This window comes from Myotis brandtii, unplaced genomic scaffold (genome assembly GCF_000412655.1).
Source record: "Myotis brandtii unplaced genomic scaffold, ASM41265v1 scaffold253, whole genome shotgun sequence".
NCBI classification, from domain to species: domain Eukaryota; kingdom Metazoa; phylum Chordata; class Mammalia; order Chiroptera; family Vespertilionidae; genus Myotis; species Myotis brandtii.
In genome coordinates, this window is record NW_005359590.1 from 2,510,395 (window position 1) to 2,528,963 (window position 18,569).

Below are 18,569 nucleotides of genomic sequence, written 5' to 3' on the forward strand. Positions count from 1 at the left end.
AAAAAAAATGTTTTTATTGATTTCAGAGAGAGGAAGGGAGAGGGAGAGAGAGATAGAAGTATCAATGATGAGAGAGAATCATTGATTGGTTGCCTCCTGTATGCCCCCTACTGGGAATTGAGCCCGCTACCCAGGTATGTGCCCTGACTGGGAATCTAACCGTGACCTCCTGGTTCATGGTTCAATGCTCAACCACTGAGCAACACCTCCTGGGCTAGTTTGCTTATTTTAATTGCTGTATGGTATTCCATTGTAAGAATACTCCATATTTTATACAGTCTCTTGATGATGAGCCTCTAGGTTGTTTGGGACTTTTCACTCTCACAGACAGTGCTTCACTGAACATTCCTATAAATGTTTTCTTATAACCTGTTGTATCTAGAGTATATACCTAGAGTATAGGTATAGAATTGCTGGGTGATCTAGTATGTTGTATATCTTCAGTATTATGAGACATTGACAAATTGCTTTATAAAGTGGCTGTATCAATTTTTACTTCACACCAGTATTGGAAATTTCTTGTTCTTTCACATTTTTGCCCATTTGGTGTCAGGCTTTTATTAGTCTAACTGAAGTAAAATGGGATTTCATTATGGTTTAATGCTCTTTTCCCTGAGTAAGAGAAAGTATTAATTTATATTTGTGGCTAGTGGGTCTATTCCTCTGTGAATTACTACCTCTTCTTATATTTGTCCACTTATCTTTTAGATTAATTGTGTTTTTCTTATTAAGTATTAGAATTTTAAATAATTTTGATAATCCTTTGTAGGTTAAGTTGCATTGATTTTTGGTTCCACAGGAAAGTTCAACCTTCTGAACTTGTAGGGAGCGTATGGACCAAAGAAGATAAAGAAATAAATTCTCCGAATTTATTAAAAATGATTCGCCATACTACAAATCTTACTCTCTGGTTTGAAAAGTAAGTTTTTACTTACTGTGTCTCATTCTTAATCATAATATTAACTAATATATAAGCCAAAATCCTTGCTGAAAATATATTTTCTATATGAGGTGAGGAAATTGCTTTCTAAACCATGAATTTTTTTCTTTTTATTTTTTGTTAGGTGCATTGTGGAAGCAGAAAATTTTGAGGAACGGGTGGCAGTACTAAGTAGAATTATAGAAATTCTGCAAGTTTTTCAAGATTTGAATAATTTCAATGGTGTATTGGAAATAGTCAGTGCAGTAAACTCAGTGTCAGTATACAGACTAGATCATACCTTTGAGGTAAGTTTTGGGCTTAAATATTTCATTATTTTGAGGGAAGGTAAAATTATAAAGAGATTCCTTCTACCACCTATCTTTTGTTGTAAATCTGTCTTATTCCCTTAAATGCAATGATTTTAAGATATTAGAAAATTACATCAATATATACTAAGTAAGCCTAGGGTTCATGAAAGAATCTGGGACTTGGGACTTTGTTTAATTAAAATATGCTTACCAGCCCTGACAGGTTTGGCTCAGTGGATAGAGCGTCAGCCTGCGGACTGGGGGGTCCCAGGTTCGATTCCAGTCAAGGGCATGTACCTTGGTGGCGGGCACATCCCCGGTGGGCGGTATGCAGGAGGCAGCTGATCGATGTTTCTCTCTCATCGATGTTTCTAACTCTCTGTCCCTCTCCCTTCCTCTCTGTAAAATAAATAAATGAATGAATGAATGAATGAATGAATGAATGAATAATAAAATATGCTTACCAAAAATGTAATGAAGTTCCAAATGGATTTTTTTTCAACAGCACATTGATTGATAGCTTTAAATAGTGACAAAGGATTTCAGATATAAGTATACAAATTAATCATCTTTGGTAGATAGAGAAATAATAACATGGAGAGAACCCTTTCTAAAATCTAAATTTATTTGTTTTTTCAAATCATAAAGTAGTATATGTTTAGTATTTATTATAGAAAATTCAGAAGATACAGAAAGTATAGAAGGATATTTCACATGTTTTTAATAATAAAATTTAGATCATATTGTACATAGATTTTTATGGCCTGTACCTTTTTATCATAAATATTTTCTTGGTGGTTTTTTAAAAAATATATTTTATTGATTTTTTTATACCAAGGAAGGGAGAGGGATAGAGAGTTAGTTAGAAACATCAGTGAGAGAGAAACATCGATCAGCTGCCTCCTGCACACCCCCTACTGGGGATGTGCCCATAAGTACATGCCCTTGACCGGAATCAAACCTGGGACCCTTTAGTCTGCAGGCCAATGCTCTATCCACTGAGCCAAACCGGTTAGGGCATATTTTCTTGTTTTATTAGCTTATCTTCAAAAACAAATTTTTAATGACTGAGTTATTTTCTATCCAGTGATATAAACCATAATTTATTTTACACACTATTGTGGGACAATTAAGCTACTTCTGATTTTTTTGCTGTGGTAAGTAATTTAACATGGAACATCCGTTTACAGAAATCTTTGTAAGAATTTGATTATTTCCCTAGAATAAATTTCTAGAGGTGGAATAGCTGGCTCAGAGTATTTGTACCTTTTAAGACTTTTGATAATATCATCAAGGTACTTTCTAGCAAGATATGATAAATCCCTCAGGCTATTACCTTGTTAAAAACTTATTTACAGATTTCATAGCCCAGAGAAAAACCTTCTTTTTAGATATTTTTTTAAAAAAATAAGTAGTAAGGTTGAATGTCTTTAAATGTATTTATTGGCCATTTTACTTTCTTCTTTGTAATTTATATACTCTTACTGGTATTTGGATGTTTGCATCTTATTAATTTTTATCATCTTTTATATATTAAAGATATTAACACCTAGTCAAATATTGCCCAGGTATTCTTCAGTTTCTATTTGTCTTTATTTAACTGCTTTTTTAAAAATTTATATAATGTTTTTATATACGAAGTTTTATCATTTTTATTTAGTTAAACGTATCAATCCTTCATTTATGAATTCTTCCTTTATTTTTGTACCTAGAAAATCTTTTTTATTGTCTAAGTCAGCGGTTCTCAACCTGTGGGTCGAGACCCCTTTGGGGGTCGAACGACCCTTTCACAGGGGTCACCTAAATACATCCTGCATATCAGATATTTACATTACGATTCATAACTAGCAAAATTACAGTTATGAAGTAGCAATGAAAATAATTTTATGGTTGGGGGTCACCACAACATGAGGAACTGTATTAAAGGGTAGCGGCATTAGGAAGGTTGAGAACCACTGGTCTAAGTGAAGGATAAAATGTTAGAGGCACAGCAATGCAAATATATTGCCTTTGGCAATGTGAATTTTTACAGTCTTTCTGGAAAGTGATCTGGCAATAAATGTTAAAATTAGAATGTGCATAGTCTTAGATCCAGAAATAAAAGAGCCAGACTATAAAGTTAATGTACAAAGATGTAATTTCTGTAGCATTAACTGTGGCAACAGAAAACTAGAAATAACCTGGATGTTCATCAATAAGAGAATGATTGAATACGTTGTCCTACTCCTATAATGTAGAATATTGTTCAACTATAGAAAAAAAAAGTTAATAAGGATCTATATGTATGTCTTGGAAGAGTATTTGTGATATTTTGGGGGAAAGTCATTTAAAAAACATCAGAATAATGAGTATAATATGATTTCATTTTGATGTAACAAACAGAACAAACATTATACATGTAAGTGAAGTTGTATGAGCATTGAGAATAGTGTGGAAGGATACATACATTTTTCTTAACATTGGTTCTTTCAGAGGGTTGTGATTAGAGGGGAGTGGAGGATAAATGGCTTTCATGTATGTTTTTTTCTATTTGGGTGTTTTCATTTTGTTGATTTGTATGAACTTTTTATGTATTAAAGATATTAACAGTCAAATAGTGCCAAATATTAATCTTTTAATAAATTCAGTTCTGATTTTGAAATACTCTTAGTGTATTTAGTTTGAGAAGTTCAGGTTTAGTTTCTTATAATATTGTGTGCAGAACAATATTTCTGAAAATGTGTATTAGGTATAAAGAATAAAAATAAAAAGAACACCTCTATACATGGCATCTAATTTAAGAACTTCTACAAATTCAATTTCTTTTCTTGTCCCTTCAGAGCCAGCTACCCTTTTGATTCTGAATTTCATGCTTATTCCCTTTTCTCCTTTCCTTTTCTTTTCTTTTTTTTTTTTTAGTCCTCACCTGAGGACATGCTTAGAGAGAGGAAGGGAGAAAGAGAGAAACATCAATTGGTTGCCTTCTGTAAGTTCCCACCAATCATTCTTTTTCAAGAGTGACTACTCCTGACCCCTTTGTTCTTCTATATACATTTAAGAATCAGCTTAAGTTTCGTTTTTTTAAAAGTTTGGATTTTGATAGGAATTGCATGGTTTTTGTAAATCAATTAGTGAAGAGCTGACGTTTTTACAGTGTCTTCCCAACCATGACATGAACATAGCATATGTTTCCGTTAGTTAGTTAGTTAGTTAGTTAGTTAGTTTGTTTGTTTAATAAGGTTCATGGTTTTCTTGATGGAAATCTCACATCTCTTTGGTTAGATTTGTAATAAGTTAAAGGAAATACATTGAATGGTTCTCCATCAGGTATAATATTTGCTGTGGGTGTGTGTGTGTATATACTATCAGGTTAAAATAATGTAATTAATTTTAATAAGAAAATAGAATAATGAAATATAAAATAAATGACTCTGTTTACTTCACTTAGTAAATTTTTATTTAGTTCTTGTCTTCTCACAGCCTTCTCCTTACCAAAACCTTGCCATAGCCTCAAAATATCTTTCAGTGGAAGAATATTTGAACACTAGGAAATCATATTTCTCTCCTAAAGTTATAACTTGAAACTCTGTGTTAATCAGAATTATAAATAATGAGGTCCAGAGGAAGAATTTTTTTGTTGTTTAATCCTCTAATTTATATTAGAAAAAAAACTAGGTTTTTAAGTTTTATATTTATAGATATCAGAAGATAAATTTCAGGCAAGTGCAGAAAGGAATACTTATCTCTTAATTTAAAAAATTGTTTTTTCAAATATTTATAAAAATGTATAAAGTTAAAAGCTCTGCATTCATAAAATACGATTGAACTGTAAAAACAAGTTATACTTAATTATATATTTGAAAGGCCTTGCAGGAAAGAAAAAGGAAAATTTTGGATGAAGCTGTGGAATTAAGTCAAGATCACTTTAAAAAATACTTAGTAAAACTTAAGTCAATCAATCCACCTTGTGTGCCTTTTTTTGGTAAGTTACTAGATGTGTACTTATATTTTGGGGGAAAGTGTACTAGTATTGTATACAAAAGAAACCATCCTTGAGAGGCAGATTGTCCTTATTTGATACCTGAGAGCATCTACTTTTATTAGCTATCTATATTAATAAATAAAACTTAAACTCTCTATTTCCTTACCTGTAAAATGAAGACTGATAATACCTCATAGAGCTGTTGTAAGGAGCTCTCTGGGGTCTCTTCTATAAGAGAACATATCTCATTCATGACGGCTCCACCCTCATGACTTAGACACCTCTGAAAGGCCCCACCTCCTAAAACCATCATATTGGGCATTAGGATTTCAACATGACTTTTGAGCATTCATACCATAGCATGCATGAGTGTACACACCCACACTCGCACACACAACTGGTTGTGACAACCAAAAATGTCTCCAGACATTCCCAAATATCCCCTAGGGAACAAAATTGCCCCCAGATGAGAGCTACTGATTTAAATAAATCAATAATTATGCATGAAAAAGGAACTAAAATTTTCTTACTGTCCCAGAATGAGGAATAATTCTTTTTCTGTTTAAATTATGGGCTTTGGGGAACAAAATTAGTTTATAAATCTCTAGTCTTATTAATTAGAATTAGCTTAAAATTTATTTATCAGTAATCATTTAAGATCATTGGCATTAGATATTATAACCAAATATTAAAATGGTTAGAATAGATTTAGCACTACAATTTAGACTTTGTGAACGAATCCCTTTTATTTTAGGCTACTAGTCTAAGAAATGACAAATTAAGCTTTTTCAAAACCCTAATATTTTTATTTTAAATTACTTCCATGTTAAATTCTTAATGTAGAGTTAATTATTACGTCTGTCAGACTTATCAACACTCAGGAGTAGAATTGCTGGATTTTAGGATATCTTTCAACTTTTCTAAATAGGTTGTTTTTCCCAAATGGTTAAATAACCAGTTTTATAATTTTTCTTCAAATACATTTTTACTAGGAATATATTTAACAAATATTCTGAAGACTGAAGAAGGGAATAATGATTTTTTAAAAAAGAAAGGGAAAGATTTAATCAATTTCAGTAAGAGGAGGAAAGTGGCTGAAATTACTGGAGAAATTCAGCAGTATCAAAATCAACCTTATTGCTTACGGATTGAACCAGAAATGAGGGTAAATATTTTTTTTGGCTTATCTTTAAAAGAGAACATGTTAAATCCTGTCATCTCTTAAAAATATCATAACCACACATTTGCTATATATTTGTCTATGAAAATAAGATAATTTTGTTAATTAATGAACAGATAGAAATGGCAAATATTACATATTTCTATGAAAATAAGATAATTTTGTTAATAATTAATGAACAGATAGAAATGGCAAATATTACATATTCTATATTAACAATCTAAAGTTAATTGTTATTAGGTATTTTCTCTTGAAAATATTGCTTTTTTGTATAACTGGTTCAAGTAACACTTGCAAAAAATGTATGAGAAATGGAATGAAAGAACCTTTCTGATGTTCATGCAGTAAAAAGAAAATCCACTACTAGTACTATCACTGATTGGTATCTATTTTAGGTATTTTACATACCAATAAAACATTTATTAATACCTTCATAAGAACACTGGGTTTAAATAGAAAGGTGCTCGTAGAATAGTATGTATATATGCATAGCAAAAAATTATTTTTTTAAACATTCTATCAAATCAGTGGTTCTCAACCTTCTGGCCCTTTAAATACAGTTCCTCATGTTGTGACCCAACCATAAAATTATTTTCGTTGCTACTTCATAACTGTAATGTTGCTACTGTTATGAATCGTAATGTAAATATCTGATATGCAGGATGGTCGTAGGCGACCCCTGAGGAAGGTTTGTTTGACCGCCAAAGGGGTCGCGACCCACAGGTTGAGAACCGCTGTATCAAATGATGTTTTATTTTCAGCAATAATTCCTAATATTGATTCTGTGGTACTGTAAGATGTGGAGTACCTTCTAAATTAGAGTAAATTATGATATATTTATGAAATGAATTTTATTGTTTTATGCTTATTTGAAATTCAGAACATAAAATAACTATCCGAATAAGTTCACCTCACATTAAAAATTATGCTAAACTTTCAGATATAGTCTGCAGATTGGGCATATTAAATGAAAATGGCCACCATTCTTCCCTCCTAAATTATAAGATGGTAACTGTTCTTTGTTCCCAGTTCAAAACAAAGTACCCTAAAATCCTAAGAAAGAATGACCTGTGGTGTGATCCCAATTTTTCATAACAAATGTAATCTAGGTATCCATAAACATTCACACACAGTTAAAACAAGGATATTTTAATAGTGAAACATTGACAGTGAAATCTCTGGTTAATGAGATTACTGTTTATTTGTCTTTTTTCACTTTACTAAATCATTTAAATTTTCTATCTAAAACTGAAACTTAAGCTTATAAAATATTATCTCATAAAGAAAAAGGTTATTTTACTCGATAAGTTTGTTTATTATTGTTCTCTAAATTGCTTTTGAATAAACTTTTGTCCAATTTAGCTCTCCTTTTTTCTGATTGTCAAAGTTTCATTGTGGATTAAAACTATAATTCTGTTGTAAACACTTTTGATAATTTACTGGTGATGATAATTTTATTGTTATAATGAGTAGGGATCATATTAACTGAGGGATAAAGCCATTATGTGGTAATAAGTGAAAATCTGTTCATCTTCTTAATAGAACTTTAAGACTAGAATATATAACTTTTATACAATTTTATTCGAAAGCAGAAAGATTGGAAAAAGAAATCTTTGTGCACTTTCAGACATTATGATCTCTTTGTTGATAAAATAAATGTCTTAACAAGATCTAAAACATATACTTATGGATATTTAATTCCAGCGGTTCTTTGAAAACCTTAACCCCATGGGAAGTGCTTCTGAAAAAGAGTTTACAGATTATTTGTTCAACAAATCACTAGAAATTGAACCCCGAAACTGCAAACAGCCACCTCGATTTGTAAGTTCATTACAATTTTGAAAAAAATTGTTTTTAATACAATATTATCTTCAATGTTTAACAACCTATTTCCATTAAAAGTGTAATTTACTTGAATAGCTGGGTCTCTTTTAATCCTTACCTGAGGATATGTTGTTGTTTTTTAATTGATTTTAGAGAGACAGAAGGGGAAAGGGGGAGAGAAAAGGAGGGAGAAGGGGAGAGAAAGGAAGGGAGAGGGGGAAGAGAGAGAGAGAGAGAGAGAGAGGATATGCTTATTGATTTGAAACAGATGGGGAGGAAGGGGAGGGAGGGAGAGAGGGAGGGAGGGAGGGAGCGAGGAACATTGATTGGTTGCTTTCATACATACCCCAACTGGGGATGGAGCATACAACCTTTTGGGATATGGGACAATGCTCCAACTGACTGAGCCGCCCAGCCAGGGCTTGAATAGCTAGTTTTAATGTTTTGTTTTACAGTAGTATACTATTTCTAAAATTACATATATTGTGGGGGGAAATGTTAACCTTTTGATAAAATCTAGTTTATCATTTATCTTAGTACCACTTACTTATCTGTTCACTTTTTATCCATCCTAATGTAAGGGGGAAAGCTGTGAGAAAGTGAGAACCTAAAATGACAGGTAGCTGGATGAAACAGGAAACGGAAAGACCTGAGAAGTAAGCAGGTGTATCATGGTTCTTCTGGCTCGACCATGACTCCTGCCATTAGAGCACCATGGTTGTCACTAGAACCCACCTCTTTTGTTAAAATTTGCTGCTACAGTTCCTAGTTATTCCTTGGGTTTACAGTGGCAATCAGAATAGTGGAAGACCAATTCTTAGTAGCTAGAAGTGAAGCAAGATGTGAAAGGAAGTAAAAACACTTGGGCCAAGCAGTACGCTTGTAGTTTCATATTACCTCATTTCTACAGCAGATATGCATCTTACTCTAGTTTTACCAACATAAAAACTGAGACTCAAAGGAGTTTAAATAACTTTTTTAGAGCTGCATAGCTAAGATATTGACATAGTTGAGATTTTAATTCAAGTTATCTGAATCTGAATTTCATGTGTTTTTATTTCACTATGAGAATTTTTTAAAGAGAGCAGGTTAAGGTGGTAGGACAATGATAGCAGTTTCTCTAAAGACTTTAGAGTGGCATTGTAGAAGTTGGTCATTTACTATTAGGAAGAAAAAAGCAAGGTCTCTTTTTTTTTTTGGAAGCACTTATCATAATATGTGGCATATATTATATCCACAGTAAATATTTGTAAAATTGATATCAATGACTTGAAGGCTGAAGTGTTTTGAGAGTAAAAAGTTACTCACACAGATTTTTAAGAATTTTATTTCTGCAGTATGAAAAGAGGTTTACTTATATTCAAGTCCATCTTAAAATTAAGCCAATCAAACCCCAAAGTATTCTTTTTTAAAAATTGAATTTATTGGGATGACATCCTATATAATAAAAGCCTAATACGCAAATCGACCAAACAGCTGAATGACTAGCATAACGACTGGGGCTATGACATGCACCGACCACCAGGGGGCAGATGCTCAACACAGGCGTTGCCCCCAGCCCACAGGCCCCAGGCCAGCCAAGGCGGGTGCCAGCGGGCCCCCGCCCCCGATCACCCTGCTGGTTGCCCGCAGAGGGAGGCAACTGGCAGCAGTGGCAGTGGGGCTGGCAAGTGGGCGGCGCCAGGCCAGCAAGGCGGGTGCCAGCAAGGGCCCCACAGATTGGCCCTGATCGCCGGCCAGGCCTAGGGACCTTACCCGTGCACGAATTTTGTGCACTGGGCCTCTAGTTGGTTAATAAAACTTTACAGGTTTCAAGTGTACAATTCAATAAAACATTATCTACATACTGTACTGTATTGTGAACCCATTACCCAAAATAAAGTGTCTTTCTGTCCCCATTTTTCCCCCTCTGCCCACTTTCACCTCCCCCCAACCCTCTTTCCCTCTGGCTATCACCACACTGTTGTCTGTGTCTACGTGTCATATATCCAAAGTATTTTACTAGAATGTTGGGACGTTACTGTACCCTTATAACTATACAGGGATTGGGCCTAAACTGGCAGTCGGACATCCCTCTCACAATCCAGGACTGCTGGCTCCCAACCACTCGCCTGCCTGCCTGTCTGATCACCCCCTAACCACTCCCCTGCCAGCCCGGTTGCCCCCAACTGCCCTCCCCTGCTGGCCCGTCACCCCCAACTGCCCTCCCCTGCCGGCCTGGTCCCCCCTAACTTCCCTGCCGGCCTGGTCACCCCCAACTGCCCTCCCCTGCCAGCCCAGTTGCCCCCAACTGACCTCCCCTGACAGCCATCTTGTGCCCACAGTGTGGCAGCCATCTTGTGTGAGGGCATGACAGTCAATTTGCATATTACCTCTTTATTATATAGGATGCTAAGAATTAAAGTAGCACTAACTCATAAAAATAAAAATACATGCAAATTAGTAATGATAATTATGTTTGCTTTTCCTAGCCCAGGAAATCAACTTTCTCTTTAAAATCTCCTGGAATAAGGCCTAATACAGGCCGACATGGCTCTACCTCAGGCACTTTACGAGGTCATCCAACACCATTAGAAAGAGAACCATGTAAAATAAGCTTTAGTCGGATTGCTGAAACTGAGCTTGAGTCAACAGTGTCAGCACCAACCTCTCCAAATACACCATCTACTCCACCAGTATCTGCTTCTTCAGACCTTAGTGTGTTTTTAGATGTGGATCTGAACAGTTCCTGTGGTATGTATTTGATGTAAACTATTTGGTAAAAAAAAAGGAATCTTGTGTTTAAGGTAATTCTCATCATTTTAATTAGAGAACTATAGAATCCTTTTCAAACTCTATTAGCATAGAAAGTGACAGTGAAATGTGAAAACAGTGATTAACACAAGGAAGTAAAACATCATTCCTGCATTGTTTATGCACATTATTTTCTAATTTATTCATTCAACAACATTTATATAGTACCTTTTGAGCACCACTACTCTAAAGAGAGCAATAGACAATGAATAAGAAAACAGGCAGATAAGTTCTGTGAAGGAAATTTAAAAAGAGACTGTGATAGAGAGGAAACTAATGCCGATAAAGAAAAAACTGCATTCCAAGTACAGAGTATTGGGTTCATTTCTTTAAAATACTTAGATGGCAAAAGATGATGATAAAATTCTGTACTCTGTGTGTATTATTGCATGTTACTTTGTGCAGACATATTAAAAAATAAGAATCATACATATCTTTTCAAATTAATTTTTCTCATTCCCATAGGCAGCAATAGCATCTTTGCTCCAGTTCTCTTGCCACATTCAAGTAAGAATTTTAGTTGATTCTAATGAAATGATTATGAAGATAATAATTAAGTTGATTAAATTTGTATATGAGTATTTGGGGTTTAACAGCATTTTTAAATTTTGATATTTGAGTGAAATTCTTATAATAAATTGGATATTTGCTTACAACTGGGTACTATTTAAACTTTACTATAGTTTGTTTTCATCATTTTGCAGTCTATGTATGTTTTAGGAGCTGTGTGACCATTGAACAAATTACTTAGCATCTGTAAGCTTGTTAAGGATCAAATGATATAACTTACGTAGAGCATAACTGGGCATGGAATGAAAAATGATTTCATATCAGTTACCTCTTCTCTTCCCCACCCCTTCCAATTCACTTTCCCATAAGCATAATATACTAAATGTTTATTAGGTTCTCAGGCTAGCCCATGATCACTTATTTCTTCACATGATCTTATTAAAGCAGTATTTTGAGTAAATCACTATTCTCCTATTCCTAATTATTTCATAATTTATGATGTAAATGTCACCTTTCTTTCTATGGTCATTTATTTAAAACAATAACTCAGGAAGGACATAGCATCTTTGGGAATAAATCTTTCATTCTGGAGGACTTTTGCTTCTATCATAGTAAAATGTATATGATTTAGATAGTAGCAAGAGAGCCCCTTGTCTTATGAGAAAAGTAAGTTTATTCTTTTAAATGTTTAATTCCAAACTTTATTTTAATTTTTTAAAAAGCAAATAATGCTAAAACACTTGAAATTAACAGCCGTTCCCTATCATAAACTAGTGTCCCGTATCTGAATTTTAGATCCTCCAGAAAAATAAAAGTCCCAGTGGTGGTATGAGGTAGTTTCTTGGCCTCACAAAGTGGAGAATGGGGTTGGAGTTCTAATTGCCCCTTATAAAGACTTAATCAAGTCTTCTGTTTTCATGCCCATGCAGTTTATTGTACCAAATGCCTTTAACTCCTGATCCCTTGGTTCTTTGGGGCATATTTGCTGCTTTTTCTCAATATCAATGACTATAGACATATGGGTTTCATCTTATCCATTTGTCTCCTTCATATATGTTGTAGTCCACCTTCATGCATTGATGCTTCAGAATTCAGATGTTTCCTGGTTTAATTGAAGTTTCTGTATTTTATTAATTTCCTTGTTCTGTGGCAGAAATGTTTTATTATGTATATTAGTTTCTATTGCTGCTGTAATAAAATACCACAACCGAGTGGCTTAAAAGAGCACAGTTCTAGAGGCTAGAAAACCAAAAATCAAGGTGTTGGCAGGGCCATGCTCCCTCAGAAACCTGTAGGGGAGAATTTTCCTGGCCTCTTCTAGTTTCTGGCATTTGCTGGCAATCCTTGGCATCTTTTGATTTGTAGATGTATTGCTTCAGTCTGTCTCTGTTGTCACATGGCCATCTTCTCCATGTGTCTCTTCTTTGTCTCTTCTCTTCTTCTTATAAAAGACACCAGTCACACTGGATTAGGGCCTGCTTTCATACTAACTTGATTATATATGTAAAGACCGTATTTTAAAATAAAGTCAACATTTATAGGCACTTGGGTTAGAGTTCAACACATATTTTGGGAGGGAATACAATTCAGTCCATAACACTATGTCATTTTATAATATTTGCTTTTTTATTTTTTAATTTTTATTGATTTCAGAAAGGAAGGGAGAGGGAGGGAGAGATAGAAACATCAATGATGAGAGAGAATCATTGACTGGCTGCCTCTTGCACGCCCCCTACTGGGGATTGAGCCTGCAACCCAGGCATATGCCCTTGGCTGGAATGGAACCTGGGGACCCTTCATTCTGGAGGCCAATGTTCTATCCACTGAGCCAAACCAGCAAGGGCTAACACCATTATTTTGGATGGTAGTAAAATATATTTTTCACATGATAAAATTGTTTGAAATTTAATTTAAAAATACTGAGAATAACTGCCTAAAATTGTGAATATCCTAAAATAAACCTTGAATTAAATAAAATAATAAGTGTGAAAAGTGCTCACACACAATGAGAAAAACAGCAAGAATCCATTAAAAATGGACATGAATAAACCATCCAGATCAAAATATGAGCAAGCGTATGTTAAAAGGTTCTTTCATACATTACCCTTATAGGTTGGTATATTAGTTTGACCCTTCTGGAAAGAAATCTGAAAACATATCAAATCATAAAAATGTTCACTCCCTTTGGTCTTACTCATTCAACAGAAAATCGAGTACTCATTTTGTACCAGTCACTCTGCTAAGTACAATGGATTCAGTGGCAAATAAGAAAGACAGTCTCAGCCTTCGTTTATACAAAAATATCATCTCTTTGGGAAAGCAGTAATATACATGAAGATGACTGTTCATCCACTCTCTTGTTTTTCTACTTTTAGCTCCTTAATCTCTCTTACTGATTTCTCTTCATTTTCCTAACCTATTAACATGGGAAAGCCCTGAGATTCAGTCCTTGGCCCTCTTTTCTTCTCTCTCACTTGATTGTCTCATTCAGTCTTATATCATCTATATGATGATAGTTCCCCAATTTTTTCCTCTACCCAGAATCTCTCTCTTGACCTTTAGACTCAGATATTCAGTAACCTATTCGACATCTCTATTTAATCTTAATGAAATTGTATGCTTTTATTTAGCTACTAGAGGCCCACTGCACGAAATTCATACACTGGGGGGATTGTCCCTCAGCCCAGCCTGCGCCCTCTTGGAATCCGGGACCCTGACTGCCGGTTTAGGCCCCCGAGGGGTCCCAGATTGCTAGCGGGATATAGCAGTGTACCAAGTAGCAGGTGGCCAGGGAGAAGCCAGAACCAGGGCCAGGTGCTGTGCCGCTCACGCTCATCCCGGCCCACTGCGCCTGCTGCCACTGCTCAGTAGTGCTGCTGTGGAGTTGAGAGAGGCTTCCGCCACCACAGCCACGCTTTCCAGCCATGAGCCTGGCTTCTGGCTGAGCGGCGCTCCCCCTGTGGGAGCGCACTGACCACCAGGAGGCATCTCCTGCATTAAGCATCTGCTCCCTGGTGGTCAGTGTGCATCATAACGACTGGTCAACTGGTTGTTCCAGTTGTTCTGTCACAACAGTTGCTTAGGCTTTTATATATAGAGATAGTACCTACTACGTGCCAGGTAGTACCATTGTGCTAAGTGCTAGGGATACAAAAATAAATACACACTGCCCTCAGAAAGCTTACAGTTTAATGGAGAGGTTAGATAAACCAATAGTCAGCTACCATACAGTCTGACAGATGCCATAGCAGAGGTTATCACAAATTGAAATTAAATTTATGTAATGAATGTACTGTGAATTGTGGTTAAACTAATCTTTTTAACCCACAGAGTCTTTCTTCAGTTCGTGTGGTAGTTTACATAAACTAAGTGAAGAGCCACTGATTCCTCCTCCCCTTCCTCCTCGAAAAAAATTTGATCATGATGCTTCAAATTCCAAGGTACTCAACAGGACTTAGGTTTGCCTCATCTCATTCAAAGTTGTAAATCTTTAAAACAGTGCTTGTTCTTCTAAAGAGTCTGTCAGTTAAAATTTGGGTACCCTTTATGGTTTTTAAACATCTGGGTTGTTTTATTTGAAAAATACTTTAAATAATTACTCATAATACTTTTTCTAAAAAAGAGACTGGGCAGATTCACAAATACTCAGAAGTACATTTTTGCTCCTGTACTAGTAGAGGTGGACATAACTTTAATATTCAAAGCATTCTTTAAACTTTAGGGTGCATCAGAATCTCCTGGAAGGCTTGTTAAAAACCAGATTGCCAGAGTTTCTGTTTCTGTAGGTCTGGGGTGGGGCTCAATAATTTGCATTTCTAAAAAGTTCCCCACTGTTGCTGTTACTGCTGGTCCCTGGATCATACATTTCAAACCATAACTCTAAGCCTCACTGGGAAAAGTAGAGTAGGTGGCCAGAAAGCAGCAGCTGGATATTAAGTCCTCTTAACATCATGTTCTTTCATGTCTGCAAAACTATACTTTTCATTCACTTGTCTATTATTATAAAAATGCATAAGTTTATGAGTTGTATATATAAAGCAAGATAACCTATGGCATTATGTTCTAAGATTTCAATTAAAACATCTCATATATAAAAATATTAAACTGGGGCCCTGAATTAAACTGGGAGTAATTTAGTCATAAATCTGAATCAAATTAACCTATTTTGAACTCCTGGATTTAACTTGACACATAGGAATTTTCTTTCATTCATTCATTCAGTTATTGTTAATCCTCACTAGAGGATATTTTTTCCATTGATTTTTTTAGGAAGATGGGAGGTAGGGAGGGGAGAGTGAGACACATTGATGTGACAGAGACACATTGATTGATTGCCTCCCGAACCCGCCCTGATCAGGGCCAGGATCGAACCTGCAGCCCAGGTACGTGCCCTTGACCGGGAATCGAACCCTCGACCCTTTGGCCTGCTGGCTGATGCTCTAACAACTGAGCACACCGATCAGGGCAATTCTTTTAATAACTTTTTCTTCCAGATTTTTCAGGAGAACAGAAATATAATTTAATTACTTTTTTTAAAGGGAAATATGAAATCTGATGATGACCCCCCTGCTATTCCACCAAGACAACCTCCTCCTCCAAAGGTAAAACCCAGAGTTCCTGCTCCTACTGGTGCGTTTGATGGGCCTCTGCATAGTCCACCTCCACCACCGCCGAGAGATCCTCTTCCTGATACTCCTCCACCAGTTCCCCTTCGGCCTCCAGAACACTTTATAAACTGTCCATTTAATCTTCAGCCACCTCCACTGGGACATCTTCACAGAGATCCAGACTGGTTCAGAGACGTTAGCACGTGTCCAAATTCACCAAACACTCCTCCTAGCACACCCTCTCCAAGGGTACCACGTCGATGCTACGTGCTCAGTTCTAGTCACAATAATCTTGCTCATCCTCAAGCTCCCCCTGTTCCACCAAGGCAGAATTCAAGCCCTCACCTACCAAAACTGCCACCAAAGACTTATAAACGGGAGCTTTCACACCCCCCATTGTATAGACTGCCTTTGCTAGAAAATGCAGAAACTCCTCAATGACCTTAGCCATATGTAGTCATTGACACTGGAATGATATTTGTAAAGGTGTTTTTTTTAATTTATTAAAAAAAGGCATAGTATTTTAGTACTTTTTACAAATAATGCTCTTAAAAATGCTACTGATCAAATAAGCTTTTAAAATCAGAAAAATAAAAATACAAAAGTCCTTCGTCATTATCCTCAGGTGATCAGTAGCATTGCCTTGTCTTGGATCCTCAGTGCTGCCAAAAGGCCAGTATAAAGAATTTATATTTGCACTGTAGTCTCTGTAAAATATGGTTTAAAGTGACTGATTGCACTGAAAAGGGATAGTGCATTTGTGGAACTTTTCAGATTTGAGTAATAGCTGCCTTTTTAAGGCAATAAATTTACACAAATATAGGAGGTGTATGGTGTTACTGATTTTTTAACTTGTTTGACCATCTTCTAGTTTTTACATTTTGGAGAATTGTGAATAACACCCATTGTTCTTAAACTTGTTAATGCCATGTCTTAAATGCCAGAATTTGCTGCTAAAGACAAAAATGAAAAATAGAATGAAAAGAATAGAATGCACTGTGTCTATTATTTAGCCAAAATGTAAACAAAAAGACTACCTAACCCCATCATAGAGGAGAAAAGGGCATGTATTTTTTCAGATGTGCCTTTTGTTTTTGCAAACTATGGTGTCTTTAGCTAATGAATTGCCTATTATTTTGGAAAACAAAGTTAATATGCCATGTATGTACAGTTTTGTTTATATTGTATATTTAAAGATGCTAATAACCTATATAAATTTAAGTGACTTGAGGTGTATAATACAATCTGCTACTTTACTAATTGATAAATTCAAAGGAAAAGTTTCTTATGGCATAGGAACCAACTGCCTTGCCTTCAAAACCTAGTAACTTTCTCTATAAATCTTGTGTTAACTAAAATTTTTTTAAATATTTTTTTTAGATTGGTAATATTTAAACCAGCAAATACTTAAAGCTTTATTAAACTTTTTAATCAGAGAAGTGAGTAAAACTTTTATTTGCTATTTGGACTCCTTCCTTAAAAGTGATGAAAAAGTGTGTTTTGCTGATAGTGGTGTAGCAGCAGTTGTAAGGTAGCCAAAGCCACGTTGTTTATTTACTGGTCTGTGGCCTTATATATGCTTTGTATCAGAGTGCTTAACAAGATTAATAAACCACCCCAGTCTTAATTTTTAAAAGACTTTTAAAATATGTGTTTTCAGTATAAGGAACAAGGGGGGAGATTGGTCAGTTTTGTAGAAATATTTATATGCACATTATTTTCAAAGGGTTATGGATAGCTTCAGTTACATAATCCCAAAGCATTTAAGTGATGTAAATTTTAGAGGGTAATTGTCTTTACTGCTAAACGTAATCAGCAAGCTTCTAGTAATTTTTATGAATTCAGATGAAAAATTAGGAGCATGTTGGCAATTTTTAATAAGCAGGATTATAGCCATCCTTGGTGAGATGGATTTAAGGCCAATAACTACGGTGTGAGTTAATCTCCAATCAGGTAAAAACATTCTGAGGTTGACTTTGTTTTTTAAAGAGCAGATTATATTACTCTCTTTGCCTGGAAAAGTGATTTAAACTGCCTGTTCATTAAGCCAGACTTGTAATTTAGGGGAGAGAGGCCGTCCAGGATGCAGGGGAAGCTGGCGCCCCAGCGCTGGGCCACGCCCAGGTAACGCTGCCTTCCAGGCTTTGTGCCTTTGCTGGTAAATCGAGGCTCCAACTCCGCCACTAGGAGGCGCGGGGCCCCTCGGGAGGCGGGGCCTCAGGGGGATGCGCGTGGGCGTGACGTCAGTTCGTGCGCCGCATTCTGTAGCCGGGCAGCCATGGAGGCTGCTCTGGAGTCCTCAACGGAGGACCCGTTGGGGAACTTTGTGCGAGTTTTGGAGAAGAGAGATGGCACGGCGTTACGACTGCAGCAGTATGGCTCCGGCGGCGTGGGCTGCGTGGTCTGGGACGCTGCCATTGTTCTTTCTAAATACCTGGAGACGCCCGGGTTCGCCGGCGACGGG

The 18,569-nt window shown here is 35.9% G+C and overlaps 2 protein-coding genes across 2 annotated transcripts in view; both read left to right on the forward strand.

Annotated features, from left to right (window-relative positions):
• The window catches only part of SOS2 (son of sevenless homolog 2 (Drosophila)), a 97,710-nt gene extending 79,978 nt beyond the window's left edge, over positions 1-17,732 (forward strand). Inside the window, 9 exon segments of the mRNA XM_005867905.2 lie at positions 800-919; positions 1,065-1,227; positions 5,074-5,191; positions 6,184-6,356; positions 8,076-8,192; positions 10,667-10,928; positions 11,454-11,495; positions 14,829-14,938; positions 16,037-17,732. Of these exon segments, the coding sequence (XP_005867967.2) occupies positions 800-919; positions 1,065-1,227; positions 5,074-5,191; positions 6,184-6,356; positions 8,076-8,192; positions 10,667-10,928; positions 11,454-11,495; positions 14,829-14,938; positions 16,037-16,546 (1,615 nt within the window). The 3' untranslated portion in view covers positions 16,547-17,732.
• A 79-nt stretch (positions 17,733-17,811) lies between these two features.
• The window catches only part of VCPKMT (valosin containing protein lysine (K) methyltransferase), an 8,294-nt gene continuing 7,536 nt past the window's right edge, over positions 17,812-18,569 (forward strand). Inside the window, exon 1 of the mRNA XM_005867920.2 lies at positions 17,812-18,569. Coding sequence (XP_005867982.1) covers positions 18,384-18,569 — 186 coding nt within the window. The 5' untranslated portion in view covers positions 17,812-18,383.